Source organism: Myiozetetes cayanensis, unplaced genomic scaffold, assembly GCF_022539395.1.
Source record: "Myiozetetes cayanensis isolate MyiCay16 unplaced genomic scaffold, myiCay2020 scf2-11, whole genome shotgun sequence".
NCBI classification, from domain to species: domain Eukaryota; kingdom Metazoa; phylum Chordata; class Aves; order Passeriformes; family Tyrannidae; genus Myiozetetes; species Myiozetetes cayanensis.
The window spans coordinates 38,419,699-38,435,190 of record NW_026087411.1 but is presented as its reverse complement, the minus strand read 5'-3'; the positions used below and the strand labels follow the sequence as shown (position 1 = coordinate 38,435,190).

Here is a 15,492-nt window from a genome sequence, read left to right as displayed (position 1 = left end):
GCAGAGATAAAAGCCTTTGGGGCAGGTAGAAACATGTTATGGTAATCAGTTCTTGAAAGAACATGAGAGAATTTTCAGAGAGGTCTATAAGCTAATCAGCACATGAAAAATATAATCGTACTGATGCTTAAATATGGATTTTCAAAGAAATTGAAGTAAATGTTCAAATAAGAAGTAATGCTGTGGATGTCCACATTCATTTTAACTAAAGACTTTGACAGGTATTACGGAGAGACCACAGGGGAGGAGTATGTGGTTTGCACTTCATTGCTGAGGATGAATCCAGTCTGGATGCAATCCTGTGCAATGTGCTCTAGGATGACCCTCGCTTGAGCAATGAGATTGGACCAGATGACACACTGTGGTCCCTTCCAACCTGACTGATTCTGTGATTCAGTCTCCTGCTTCAGACTTCTTAAAGGAGTGTCATGTTTCACTTCATTAGGATACAGGCATTAAAAACTTTTCAGGTGCCTTCCTTCTCTGGAAAAGAGTGTTAAAATAAAGATTTCAAAATTATAGCAGTTCTAGAAAGGTTTCTGTAGAGAAGGTAAGCAGATTTAGGGTCTCTTTGCTTTTGAGTATGTATGAAGAAATTATTCAACCTTTCCCTTGTGCTGTTAGGACGCAAAAAATTATTCATGGATAAGAGGGACTCCCTAACCTTTTTTACTGACTACAGAGCATTAATACCTGGGAGTGTTTCAAGCAGCTGGATATTTCTTATAGGAATTTCAACCCTTTTTATTTTGCCACAGTCATAATTCTTCCTTCCACTACCTGAAAAGTAGAAGAAAAGTGAGAATTATGAAGATGCCACTTGTGCAAGAGTAAGTTAGCTCTGAATAGGCAAAAACAAATAAGGGAGAAGAAAGTGAGTAGATAATGACTTCAATTTCTAAATGAAAAGCAGCTTTTATGTTTGCAGAGATAATATTGAAAATGTATCCCCTGTAAATCTGAAGATTCAGATGCAAATGTAAAGGTTTATAATTTATTATTGCTTTACCCTTATTATTTGCAAGGGCTCATCACCTTAAGCACATTAGCTTCCCAGTACTGCATTTAAAAAATAACCCAGAAGGGAACTAGAAATCTGAAGCCTTTCAAGCATCTGAAATTAAGAAAATACTTTTTTTTTTTTGCTCTTGTGGTCTTGCTTCACTCAGCACAGGATGTCCACAGATATCTGCAATTTATTCCCCCAAAACATAGTACTCTTTTATAAACTTGAGTTTGTAGTGATCAAGTTTTGAGGATTTTTCTCTCTTCTATTTGCCCAATATTGATTCATTTTAATAGAAAGCATTGTTTTAATATCACTTGCCCACTGAAATAAAGTAATTTTACCAATGTAGAAATGTTTATATATTCTGTACCAAGTCTGCTTTTCCTGTCATGATCTTTTCCAGTGGACAGAAATATATCAATTTAAATAAAATTTTATGGCTTGTATTTTTGTCTTCAGCTTTTTCTTAAAAAATTTCATGGAAAATATGTTAATGTCAGCTTTAAAAGCAGTCATTAATTAGCTTCTTGGAATCAGTGAGGTCTTTTAGAATATCAGTTCTGACTAAAAGTATGCCATGGAAGTTATAGGTTGGGTTGAAGGACAAGAGATAAATTTGAAAGCACAGACCTTAATCATGGGAATCCATTTTGTAATATTATAAGAAATTAAACAGAAACATTAGAGTGAAATAACACATTTAAGGTGAGGCTTCATAAAATAATTTTTTCATCAGTAAGATGAAACCATTTAAAATTATTTTGTTCACTTAGCCCATACAAAAATGTGGAGATTGTTCATATGCAATGCAAACTATTTATAAAGAGCACATCCTTCTGGAGAAAATCTGCCATAATGATCAATAAATCTGTTCATTTCCAATTCAGTCTTGTTGCTTTGCATTACCGAGGTGTTTTACAGACTGTTGCAAAAACCCACTTGTTGATGTTTGTTTCAGTGTGATAAATGAAGATTTGTGATCCTTGTTTAGAAAAAGTAGATGGTCTGAGAACAGGTCTGGACAATCAAATGTAGGGTTTTCTGTGTAAAAATGCAGTAGGAAGAATTAGCAGATGGTTAAGTAATGACAGGTTACATATGTGGTAAGAGCGTAGTGGGCTGGAAACTTGCATCATTTAATATCTATACCAATGTGCAATTCTTAACTGGGGACATGGTGATTTCTGATGTTTTCCAGATCCTAATTTTCACTGATGAACAGTATTCTACAGTGGATGAGATTGATTTATTGTATGTACTTTCTCAACTACCTACTCTTTACTGACATGAAGCCAGTATTCCATTCAAATCTTCCCCTTTTTAAACAATTTGTGGTTCCTGTTCACTCCCCCAAAAATCTCATTGTCCCCAGATGAATGCTCTCATGCCTGCTACCCCAGACTATCCTCTAGTCTTCCATTTCTCTCCTATTCTTAGTCCAGTTTTTACACTGTGCTTTCCTGGCTACTGTGGTTTTTTTTGCAGGAAAGACATTATGGGATTAAATTCAATCTGTACTCTAAGCCTACACACAAAGCTGTTAGTGTATTTACACTGCTGAGAACAGAGATCTTGTTTGACAAATTGTTGGCACTGCAATTTTAATGCTAAGTAAATTTAGTGTTAATTCTATGAAGATTTCAATATCAAAAAGAACCCAAAACCACAAAAAAAAACCCCAAAAAGCCTGGTTCCTGACAGTGAATTTTAAAGGAAGTATGGAATAATATTTTAAACAAATAATCCCTCATGTTATTTACAGTGCTTTATGAGAAAATGTGTGAATCCTTATTATATTCATACCTTAAAAAACTAGTTGTGATACTTGAAAAAGAAAAATCTTACAATGTAAAAGTACAATACATTCACACAGGTTCACCCTATCTTGTAGTTACGAAAAGAATTCGATGGACTGGATCTTGAAATCAGACTGTCTTTTTCTTCATACAATAGCGAAACCTAACTTTTTTTTTTCCTGTATCATCATTTGTTTGCAATGTCATATTATAAGTAGCTTTTCAATTTGCAACTGTCATTACATTCAGGTTATTTGTGCTAGCTTTTGAAAGAATTGAATGTAACACTTAGAGAAATGCTATGAACAAAATAATGAATTAATAATGAAATAGAAGCACACAATAACTCTGTAGTTGGCATCAGATTACTAATAAATCAGTTATTATCATGTATCAATGGACAAGATTTTAATAAGAATTTCAGCACTTAAGGAATCAGCCATTTACATGGTAGTAAAATTAACATCTGTATCCAGAAACAATCAGAAAACAATCTGAATTGATGAATGTTTTATATCTGAAAGCTTAATGTTATGAAAAGTAAACATAAGAATTTCACCTCAGTATTATTTTACTTTAAAATGCATTCATAATTGTAGGAAAAGGCACATCAGTCAGTTGAACTGTATGTTCTTTGGAGAGATTAAATGGATGATCTGTTATGAAGCAAGATGCATAGGCTTGTGAGGAAAGAGTTGGTTCTTAGAAGAGCTAGGTATTGGGGAAACACCTCCGATTACAGTCAAAAACTATAGTATTGTTTGGGATAATACATTTCCTCTCCTGAAGCAATTGTTGTCTGTATAGGACACCAGCTGCAGTGACGTGTGGTCATACTGTTCTTAGTTTGCAGACTAGTCACAAACATGCAGAAATGGGTTGCTTTTCTCAGGAAATACTGGGCCTGTTGTTGGGCAGTGACAGGTTAAAGGCCATCTCTCAGTGACAGTTGGATGGTTCTCATCTTTTCCAGGCTGGAAAAAACCCAACCAAATTCCCAAGAAAAAGCTTCTGGAGGTTAATGCTTGATTCAACTAGGGGAGTCAACGTATTTGGAGTTGTTTTGTAAGCTTTTATGTTTCAATAATGACATGTACTGTCAATTATGATCCTAGTTCTGTCTATGCGGGTGAAATGAATAAGAAAGGTTTTTATGTTGATGGGATCTCTCTCCTTCTGTGCATTTAACTAGCAGTTACATTTTTTCATTTTTAAAAAATAGTTCATTTAAAGAAGGATTTAAAATATTCTTTTAGGTCCTGTTCTGGACAGTTGCCTGGTATTTAATGTTTTATGCAAATATTAACATGTTGGTTATTGTTCATGTGTACATTTTTGTCTTCTTCAGGAAAAGTTGGACATAGGGACAAGAAAAGAGGTGGATGGAATGGGAGCACCTGAAATAAAATATGGGGATTCAATATGCTTTATACAACATGTAGATACAGGCCTATGGCTCACGTACCAGTCTGCTGATGCAAAGTCTGTAAGAATGGGTTCTTTGCAGCGAAAGGTAAGACTGTAAATAGGAATTCATTTCATTCAATCACAGTCTGATAGGGTGGGTGGAGGTAGGAAATGAGGGGAACTATGTGAAACAACTATTTCCGGGTTTCAAATATTTTAAGCATGCCTTAGCATGCTTACCGTATGAAAGGTTGGATTTCTTTTCAGTCACGTATTGAAAAGTTAAGTGATATACTGAATTTTTAAACTGAAAGCCAAACAAACTGCATGTGGCAACCTCTAGACATTAACCTACAAACATTGATAAATCTGGATATACTTGATTTCAAACTAAAATATCAGTAACAGCCTATAGAATGTACTAAAATTCCTTTCTTCAGTGTAGTTTGGATTGAGGAGGCTTTTAGTTCATAGTATTTCTTTCCACATTGTAAGTGTATTACCTTTTGGTCTGGAATATTCAAGTCTTGAGCCCTGAGAGATTTCTTTTATAGAATAATAATAGCCAAGCAGAATGCTAGCTCAGCATCATAAAGTAGAAAAAATACTATTTTACAACTTAACACTGTAATATTTTCCATGACTGTTTTACATACCAGAACTACCAAGCTGGAGCAAAGGACATACCTTATAATTTTATATATAAAATTTGTCTGTATCATATGTGTGTACAAACACATATATATTCTATAAAATTCTATAAAGGTAATATTTAGGAAACAGTTTCTATACAGGTAAAATTTTAGTGATTATAATACTAAAAAAATTATCAGTCGTAATAGTCATAATACCTAAATAATTCTAAAATAATTTAAAATAGGTTACCTTATTAAATAATTTAGTAATGCAAGTCTTACAAATTGCATGTGTGTGTATACATATATCTGTATGAAAAAAATTTACCATAAATACTTTAAAATATTTATGTAGATTGGATTGAATACCTTCAGAACCATGATAACTAAACATGAAAAACTGTAAGTTATTGGAAATCAGTCAAAAAATAGTCAGAAAAGAAGACCAATAACACTCTTAGAAAACAGGACCAGTAACGAATACCTGTTATGACCATGTCTGCTTTAGGGATTTACTGCTTTGTAATGGAACTATTTTTAATGTTGATAAAAACAAACAGCAAGCAAAACCCCTAAGATTCTTTTTTTTAAATGTAGTATATTGTTTACAAAAGCTGTGGCTTTGAGATTATTATGGCACTGAACCTGCTGGCTTAGTAAACATGTGTCCTTGGACATGAGGAATTAAAACATGGAATTATCTGTTTTTAATAAAATAGTTGTTTTTGTATATGGCTTCATAATTTCCTAGCCTCCCTTACTATGTGAGTTTTTAAACTTCTTATTTACAAATAATATTTCAGTTTGTAGTGACTACTTCTTATTTTTGTTTTGCAGGCAATAATGCACCATGAAGGTCACATGGATGATGGTTTAACACTGTCCAGATCTCAGAATGAGGAATCCCGTACAGCACGTGTCATCCGTAGTACAGTCTTCCTTTTCAACAGGTTTATAAGGTATGCTTTTAAAATTATGCTTTCATCCCTTTTCTTTTTTTTCTCTTCTATTTTATTCAAAGTGGTTGTTAACACAACAGTGAACAATTTAGCCTTCAGAAAAAAGAGATCAATGCCTCAAAGCAGACTTTCTCAATTCTGTACGTGTTATCAGCAGATAAGGGCCTTGAGAGATTTTGGCCTGTTTCTTTCCTCTGTCTTCTAATATCAGTTTAACATTAAATCTTGATTTAAATGCATAAACATACTGAAAATGCAAACAAATCATAAAAGAGAGATTTTTCCTTGCCAACATTTGCTTTAAGTCATATGGTAGATCATTTAGATTTTCCTTTTCTAAGTATAGTTTTTAAGAGTTATGTTCCTTGAAAAACCTTGAAGAAAGAGATAATTGTAAAACTACAGATTTGTAAAAAATGCAAATATACTGAAGAAAATCATAGACTCAAGAAAAAGTTTTTCTTAAAAATTATACCTTCTTTCTACCTTCACATTACACTTTGCTTATTTGTTCCCTTTTAATGCTAATTTTTTCTTTAATATTTTGAAACATTGAAAAATGCTTTATTCTACAGTAATTAGCAATTTAAAAATCCTGTCAGCTTTATGCAATTTGCATTTATCTTCCTATTCCAAATGTCCTCCTAAATAACACTGATAAAATGCTAATTCTCAATTGCTTGTGATTTCAATGATTGATGAAAGGCCCTTTCATCAGTGTAGCTTGTGTTAGAAAAAGAATGATAAGACTATATGGAATGATAAGAATTTCATAAGAATTCATTTGTGAAAAGAAAAAAACAGGTTGGGAGATGTTGACCTGAAGCAACTCTGTCCTAAATCATTGCACAGCCAAAGACATACACATGTCAATTTGTTGAAAAACATTTAACAAGGTACTTAAATAAGAACAGAGAAAATCACCCATCAGGAGAATTGCCTCCTGTATGACATTTAAAATACAAAAGAAGTGTAAGCCCTAGGTCACTTCTGAAATAATACCCCTTCTTAGAGCTTCTAAGAATGCCATAAAAGATAAGGACAGAGAAAGGCAATTTAATGATAAGGTTTCACAAATCAAGGTATTGCTAAATTACAGTGGAGATTTTTGTGGAGTGCACAGGGAGTCCAAGGTAGTGTTTAACAGTTTAGTTTTGGCAGGTTGTTACTCCAAGAAGAAAAAGCTGAATTGGAGAGGATGAAAATTATTCTTCTAAATGTTCTTTCCCACAAAGTCAGTAGAAAAATTGCACTTCAGATAACGTGTTCACAGTAAAAATTAAATTTTAAAGATAACTTTTGTAGCTATCCTTTTGAAACATTGCATTTATTGTAAGAGATTTAAAAACCAAAACCAACCAAACAAAAAACACCAACTCAAATATCAAAACAACAAGCATATTACCTCCACCCCCACCCTGTCCCAAATATTTTATCTTAATCCAGCAAGAAGCAGAGTACGAAATGAGGCTTGTGCTCCATATCATGACCTGCAGATGAATCCTGGGAGCAAGCCAGGTGCTGTACAGCTCAGGAGAGAGGACTGCCAAGGACAGTTGTGGGTTAGGTTGCTGGGAACCTTTGGTGCCTTCAAGGAAAGAACAGAGGGAGATGGGTATGGGGCTGAGTGGGTGACCGTGTAGGTGTGGTGGCCTGCTCTACTCTGTTTATGCTGACCTAAAGACCACAAGTAAACACAAAACAGACCTCCTTGCTACATAACTGGGCTTTACTCAAAAATATGCTAGCAAAATAACTGTGTTACAATGGCAGAATGGAGAATAAGTAAAAAGAGAAATCACGTGTCAAATGATCCCACCCTTTTCCGCTGTGTGCTGCCAGGGCGGACCCTTCCGCTCAGGGCTGCTCCTCTCCCAGCACTTTGGGTCCTGGCTGCCTCCTACAGAGCTTCAGGATCTCCAGACCTTTCCCTCCTCCTAGAGTGTGGGTATTATTTTCCCAAGCCCTCTGCACCCCAGTTTCTCTCCCCCTCATGGCTCCCCCTACTCCTTGCAGAAGGTTCTTGAGGGCCTCCTGCAGCCTTTGCTGGGGCAGACCCCCTGCCCACCATCATCTTCCTGACAGATGGGCAAGGGATATGCAAGGGATGTGCAAGGGAAAGCCCTCACCTTCCACTTGCTGCATAGTGCTGCTGAGGTCTCAGCTGTGTTTCAATAAAGATGAGTTTTAAATGGAGGAGAAAGTTATGTCAGGGTTTAGAAAGCCCAGCGCTGTGGGAAAATCGGATTATGGAGTTTGTTTGGGATTCAGCTCAGCAAGGGGCAGGTGCAACATGGTTGAGGACACTCGACCCTCCACTTCTAGGAGAAAATAGTCATAGACTACTGCAAGGCCAAGTGTGAACTGGGTATTAAGTGAACAAAAAGGCTAATGAATTGATGGAATGGAGTGTGTGGAGGTGCTGAATCTTCCACACTGAAGAAGGTTTAAGAACAGGTTAGAGGTGTGTTTGAGAGCCTCCATGGGCTATCTGGACCCTCTTCAGCACCACAGGACTGGTTTCTTTAACTTCTGTCTATTCCAGCTTCATGATGCTTTGTACAGATTTACAGTAACTTTTCTTTGTCTTTTCCTCTACCTCTGAAACTGCTACATGCATAGGTAGAATATTGAAGTGTTTTCTAAATTTCAAAAAAATGTTAGAAGAACAACATTTTTGATGCTTTTAGGTTGTGTTTGGGAAGGGAGGGGTGGATTGTTAATTAAAGAATGGGCAAATGTAATTTCTGAGAAGTTACTTGACTGTCAGAAAATTATTCGAGCTTTGGCATCTAAACAAACTTTGCTTTTAAATAAATAAAGACTTCGAACAATAAATTAATTTTCAATATTCAGGAGACTTTGGATCTTTTTACAGGGGCCTTGACGCTCTCAGCAAGAAAGTAAAGTCTTCCACCATCGATTTGCCTATTGAGTCAGTCAGTCTGAGCCTTCAGGACTTGATTGGCTACTTTCACCCCCCTGATGACCATTTGGAGCATGAAAACAAACAAAACAGGCTCCGAGCACTGAAGAATCGCCAGAACCTCTTCCAAGAAGAGGTAGTTCTTTCAGTTTTACTCCTGATTTTCCACTGTGTTGTCTGCAAGTATCCTTTCACGATAACTGTAGTGTTGCTATCAACTATGGAGTATGGTTGCATTGGTTTGTTGTTGTCTTTTTTTATCCCGTAAGAATCAAACTATTTGCTACATTTATAATATCTCTAGATGTGTTGATTTTCCTGTTTATTTAAATAAATTCATTTAAGGCCTTACTTTCTTTTCCTTTTTTTAAAAAAATTAAATATTAGTGCCCTGAATTCTAACCATAATTTTCTTCCTATGTGTGAATTAGTTTCTTTTGTTACAGTTGGATCTCTTGATGCAGAAGGATGTTTTGGTTTAATAAGCATGCTTTAAGTATCTTGTTTAACATTATCTGTTATTTCTTTGGCAGTGATAGTTGCCTATAATTTTTCAGATGCCTAAATGCCTTCCAGAATAGAAAATTGTCAAAAATTATGTCTTTTTTGTTTTAATTTGACCATATATAAATGTTAGATTTTTATTATCACAGGCAAGGAGAATTTTCCACAGGGATTGCTTGTTTGACTCCATGTACATATTCTTGTGTTTTGCAGATCCTGTCCTTCATGTTGTCTTTTCTTAGATTTCTGAAAATTTTTTTGTTTGCACCTAAAAATACTGTGTTGTTTTTTTTTTTAGGGTATGATTAACCTTGTTCTTGAATGTATTGATCGCTTGAATGTATACAGCAGTGCAGCTCATTTTGCAGATGTAGCTGGGAAGGAAGCTGGAGAAGCATGGAAATCTATTCTGAACTCTTTGTATGAATTACTAGGTAAGACGTAGAATGCATTATTGTTTTAGCTCAAAATAATGAAGAATAAAGAAACACATACCTGTTTTATGAGAGAAGAATTTCCCCCGTGTAGAAATTTATGATACAAATTAAACAAGATTTTTGCATTTTCGGGTCCTTACATGTGCTTCAGAATATTATACACTGGAAACACTTATATATTGTAAATTTTACGATACTTTTTATCTTGAAAAATGTCAAGTTTCTAACTTAAATGATTGACTACTTTTCCCTATCATCATATTGCTTCTACATCTTTTGTGCGATCCAAAAGTGTGTGAACAAAACATATGTAAATACATCGTTCCTACATTAAGGAGCCATGACCTGGTCAGATTTATAGAAGTCTATGATTTTTCACATATCTGCCTGCAGAACTGCAGGATATATCTAAAGCTTCTATACCCAAGAACCCTCTTACTAGTCAGCAATGACCAATGACTCCAGCGTTATACCTGGATACAGTATGCCGTGGAAAGGTATATTTATGTCAAATCTAGTAATTAAGTTTTTGTCCACCTGCAGTCACTTAAAATCTCCCAATACCTCCTCCAATTTTATTTGCATATGTTACTTCTGTTCAATTATGAATCATTATATAGAGTTATTAATCCTCTATAATAGCTGCCTGCACATTCACTCCTGCTGAGTTCCTAATTGTCTACAGAAGGAAATTTTGCTGCCTAAGAGACTGTTTTGTCAGTTCTTTTCTCCTCTGTCAGTAGGTTTTCTTGTTGCCATAAGTAAGCCTAAACATTAATAATAACATTGACCTTAAGTGACTGAGGACAGTAATGTGTCCCTGTCATTAAGCAGTTCTTTGTGCAGGCTGCATACATGTCCCTATTCTGCTTTCTTTCTGTAACACTCTAATGTGTGGCCTGCTTGCCTTTAAACTTGCATATATCTTGTCAAAAGCTCAAGTTTGGACAAAGTCCTCCTGCAGGATTGTTATCCTACTTTCCAGTGAAACATGAAAAATGTTTCCAGTAAAGCATTTTGTGTATCATTTATACTAAATCTCACTCCTGAAAAATTTATTATTGAGAAGATATAAGTAATGTACTTTTTTCAAAAATTCCATTTAAAACTCCACAGCTGAATATGTAGTTTGTAAAATGAAGTGAATCAAGTCATTAGGAAGTGCCCAGGTGAATGTGGTGAGGATATTAGTAACTGGCTTTTTTGTAGGTATGCATTGTGAAACATGATCACATACTGTTTTTTCTATAGGACCCATTCCTTATTTAGGGCTCATTTATTACTAGGACTTAAAATACTTAGTTTTCTCTTGGCTACTTTGTATGTGGCATTGAACCTAATTTATTATGAGCCTTTTAATTCATGTTTGGAAAACAAAACTATTATCTTTAGGTTCTTTTGTGCCATTTATGATTAGTAATACCAATAATTAGAATTATTAATTAGTGTCTGTTGGAAACTTTTGTAATAACGAAATCAAAGGTATTATCTCTCATTCAGTCAGAGGAACAGATACAGAGAGAAATTTAGGTAAAAAGGATTTACCAGTGCTACTTCCCAAATTAAGAGCTGTGGGATCTGACCTTTTTTTCAGAATATTCAGCAGTATTTCGTGTGTGCAAGGCATACTGAAAACTTGCATTCCTCCAAATTCAGAGGCAGTAAATGAAATTTTAATTGCATGCCTTACTTCACATAAATTCTTCCTACTACCCTACAGCAAAGTGAGACAACAGAGGCAGGAGTTCTCTATATAACATTGTCACAAAGCTTTTCCATAATGGAAGTAGTTTTATCATTGTGTTCTTGCAAAAGAAAATAGTCTTAGGGGGGAAAAGAGAATATCCAGTATATGATGCACAGCCCTTCCTGAAAGAAACAAGATGCTTCTGTCTAGTCCACCGCCTTTACTATTGGAGTAAATAGAAGCTGACACAGTGAATGGCATTGAGACAATGAGAAGCCCTTTCCTGTGATCTCTCAGAGCAAAGAAAGAGCTGGCTGAACAGTGGCTGCTGTCCCCTAACCGCAGGCTGTTAGAGTAGAAGGTGGTTCCTCTAATTGGGATTCTAGGTGAGAAGTTGCTGAGATCTACCAGCTCTATGTTGTTGATGATTGCAGCATAATGCATATGCATAGGCTGCAAGGGTGACCAAAAAAGCATTTCCTAACATTAGATTGGTAGATTTTACAAGCATTATGAGGTAATATTTACGGTTTTAGTTTGGTTTTCATGGTCTTTATAGTTTGCAAGGTAAATATACCCTTTATACACCTCTCTCTAGTTTTGTAACTTGCAGCATAGTTAAAAATCAGTGAAGTCAGCATGAAAGGCAAAAGCAGGACTGAAATGTGAATACATCAGACTGGTTTGATTTCAGAATAGAATGATTTGTAACAATGGTACTCTGTTGTCCTTTGTGCTATAATTTTATATGAAGAACCTTTTCAGAAGTAGAAGGGAGTTTTTGCAAATGGATTTATGATGCTTGATGATTAAGAGATTTTAAGACCTGACAACATGCATTATATTGTAGGTTCTTGAGAGGAGTGTCCAGATCCTTTTCCTCTGTTTTTTTTCTTCTCTTGTGTCTTATGTTTCTCAAGCCAGTGTAGGCCTTTCTAATGTTTGTTTACACGTTCCGTTATCCTTAACAATTTCTTATCTTCTTTCGGAACTCTGGTATCTGCTGTAGGAAATGTTTCTTGCTGTTATCCCTCTATTTCAATAAAACAAAATAGAATCACAGAATGTGTAAGGTTGGAAGGGACCTCTGGTGGGGTCACCTGGTATAGCGTCCCTGCTAAGGCATGGTCTTCCATCACACAGGATTTAATTCAGACAGATTTTGAATATCTCCAGGGAGGGAGACATCACAACCTCCCTGGATAATCTGTTGTTCCAGTGCACAGTCACCAACACAGTAAAGTTCTTCCTCAAGTTCAGGTGGAACTTCCTGTGCATCAGTTTCTGCCCATTGCCTCTCACCTTGTAGCTTGGCACCACCAAGAAGAGCTTGTCTCCATCCTCTTGACACTCACCCTTCAAATACTTGTATGCATTGATGAGACCCCCTCTCAATTTTCTCTTCTCCAGGCTAATTAGGCCCAACTGTCTCAGTCTTTCTTCATAAGAGAGATGCTTCAGTCCCTTAATAATCTTTGCAGCCCTCTTCTATACTTGCTCCAGGAGCATCTAATGCACCCCAGGGTACCACTGGCCTTCTTGGCCACCAGTGCACACTGTTGGCTCATGGACAGCTTGTTTTCCACCAGGACTCTATCTAGGTCCTTATCCACAGAGCTGCTTTCCAACAGGTCAGCCCCCAGCCTGTACGTATTCAGGGGGTTATTCCTCTTCAGGTGAAGAACCCTGCTTTTACCCTTGTTGAACTTCAGACAGTTCTGCTCTTCCTAATTCTCCAACCTGTCAAGGTCGTGCTGAAGGGCTGCACAGCCCTCTGGGGTGTTCACCCACTCCTCCCAACTTTGTGCCATCAATGAACTTGCTAAGGAGGCATCATCCCCTCCATCCAAGTCACTGATGAACAAGGTAAACAATTCTGGGCCCAGTATTGAACCATGTGGTACACCACTAGCGACAGGAATCCAACTAGACCCTGTGCCTCTGATTACGACTCCCTGGGATCTGCCATTCTGACAGTTCTCAATCCACCTCACTGTCCACTCATCCAGTCCACACTTCCTGGGTTTACCCACAAGGATTTTGTGAGAGACAGTCTCAAGAGCCTTGCTGAGGTCAAGGTAGACAATATTCACTGCTCTCTCAGAGAAGGCAATCAAGTTGTTCAGGCATGATTTACCTTTAGTAAATCTATGATGACTGTTCTGATCACATTCTTGTCAACCATGTGGATGGACGTGGGCTTCAGAATGAGATGCTCCGTTACCTTTCCAAGGACTGAGGTGAGACTGAGTGACTGGTAGTTTCGTGTGTCCTCCTTCTTGCTCTTTTTGAAGACTAAGATGATGTTTGATTTCTTCCAGTCCTCAGGCACCTCTCCTGATCACCATGACTTTTCAAAGATGATTGTGAGTGACCTTGCTATGGTGTCTGCAAGCTCCTTCAGCACTTGTGGATGCATCATGTCAGGGCCCATTCACTTGTGGATGTTAATTTTTCCTAGGTGTTCTCTGAGCCAAATCTCCTTGATCAGAGGAAAGCTTCTTCCACCATTCATTTTCCCTCATCTCCTAGGTCAGATTCCTGAGGCCTGGTCTTGTCAGTGAAGACCAGTACAAGGAAGACATTTAGTAATTGCCTTCTCTGCATCCTCTGTTACAGGGGTCCCTGCTCCATTTAGTAGTAGGCCCACATTTTCTCTGGTTTTCCTTTTGTTATTAATGTATTGGAAAAAAAAAACCCTTCTTGCTGTCCTTGCTGTCCAGATTTAATTCCAGATGGCCCTTGGCTTTCCTCATCTTATTTCTATATAGTCTGACAACTTCTCTGTATTCATTTTAAGTGTCCTGTCCCTGTTTCCATCTCCTGTGTATTTCCTGTTTATGCTGAGAAATGACAAGACCTCCTTGTTCTTCCATATAGGTCTCTTGCCCCTTTGCTTGATTTGTTGCTCATCAGGATGCATCATTCTTGAGCCTGGAGGAAGTGATTCTGTGTATATCAGCCAGCTCCTTTGGACCGCTGTCCCTTACAGGGCTTGTTCCCAGGGCATTGTTCCAAGAAGGTCCCTGAAGAGGCTTCTTCCAAGAAGCTCTCCTGAAGTCCATGGTTGCAGTCTCACTTGCTGCCCTGCTTCCTCCATGCAAAATACTGAACTCCGTGATCTCATGGTCACTGTAGCCAAGCCTGTCCCAGCCTTCACACCTCTAACATGTCCTTCCCTGTTTGTTAGTATGAGGTTGAGCAGCAACTATTTATTGTGGGAATTGTAAACATTTAAAAATATCCAGATTAGGGCCAGAGAGTTAATGTCTCCATGAAGTCAACTGATGACTTTTTAGAGTGTAGGTGATACAGTAAAAAATTCTGTTATTCATGGATGTAGGGGTAGTTGAATTTTTTTTACAGCTTAGCTATCTCTTGTTAAATTTAAGCACAGAGCAGACTGGAGGAAGTAATGGCTTGATGTCTGAATAATTTCTTGAAGTTTGAAATTTCCAATTGGCAAGGCTAGAAAACTCCTGCTGAAAGAGTCTGCATGTCTTGTACCAAGTGTTGTTTCTGTGGACTTGTAGTGAGAGGATTGCACAAGCTTTTGTTGACTTCCTTGTCTCCGTGTCCCTCCTGCCCTCTGATGTTACTTCACCAGCTGCATTATCTTCTGGCAGCTAATGCTGAGGGAGCCTGGCTTTGATCTGGCTATAATGAATTTGTACATTGCTCTGTTCTGTATAATGCTGGAGCTGTACAGTAATTACATGGATGACAAATGGATAGTGCTTTCTCAGCCTTGCTTCAGCAAACAGTACTTTGTTTTCTGAGTTTGCACATAAATAAAAGTAAACTGTGATGCCAGAATTCATGGCCTTTGTCATGTCATTGACATTGTGTTATATTTCATTGTGATGAGAATGGAGGCATTTACTGACATTAAGTTGACTGGATACTATGACATAGAAAAATCATATAGTCTTAGAAAGGTTTGGGTCACAAGGGACCTTTACAGATCATCTAGTCCAGCCATCCTCATTGCAAAAAGTTGCTTCCTTATGTTCATTGTAAATCTACCATCTTTCAATTTGAAATGATTGACATGTATTCACTAGGGCATCTGTACTTTATCACTAATACATGCATTCACCATGAACTTGTACTTAATCCTTTTGTGTCACAA

The 15,492-nt window shown here is 37.0% G+C and overlaps 1 protein-coding gene across 6 annotated transcripts in view; it reads left to right on the top strand.

Moving 5' to 3' along the window:
- RYR2 (ryanodine receptor 2) overlaps positions 1–15,492 on the top strand; it is a 401,127-nt gene that overhangs the window by 197,807 nt on the left and 187,828 nt on the right. For all 6 annotated transcript variants that reach the window (XM_050316682.1, XM_050316684.1, XM_050316681.1 and 3 more), the window contains 4 exons: positions 4,154–4,318; positions 5,685–5,806; positions 8,685–8,868; positions 9,535–9,670. In XM_050316682.1, the coding sequence (XP_050172639.1) occupies positions 4,154–4,318; positions 5,685–5,806; positions 8,685–8,868; positions 9,535–9,670 (607 nt within the window). The remainder of the gene's footprint in view (positions 1–4,153; positions 4,319–5,684; positions 5,807–8,684; positions 8,869–9,534; positions 9,671–15,492) is intronic.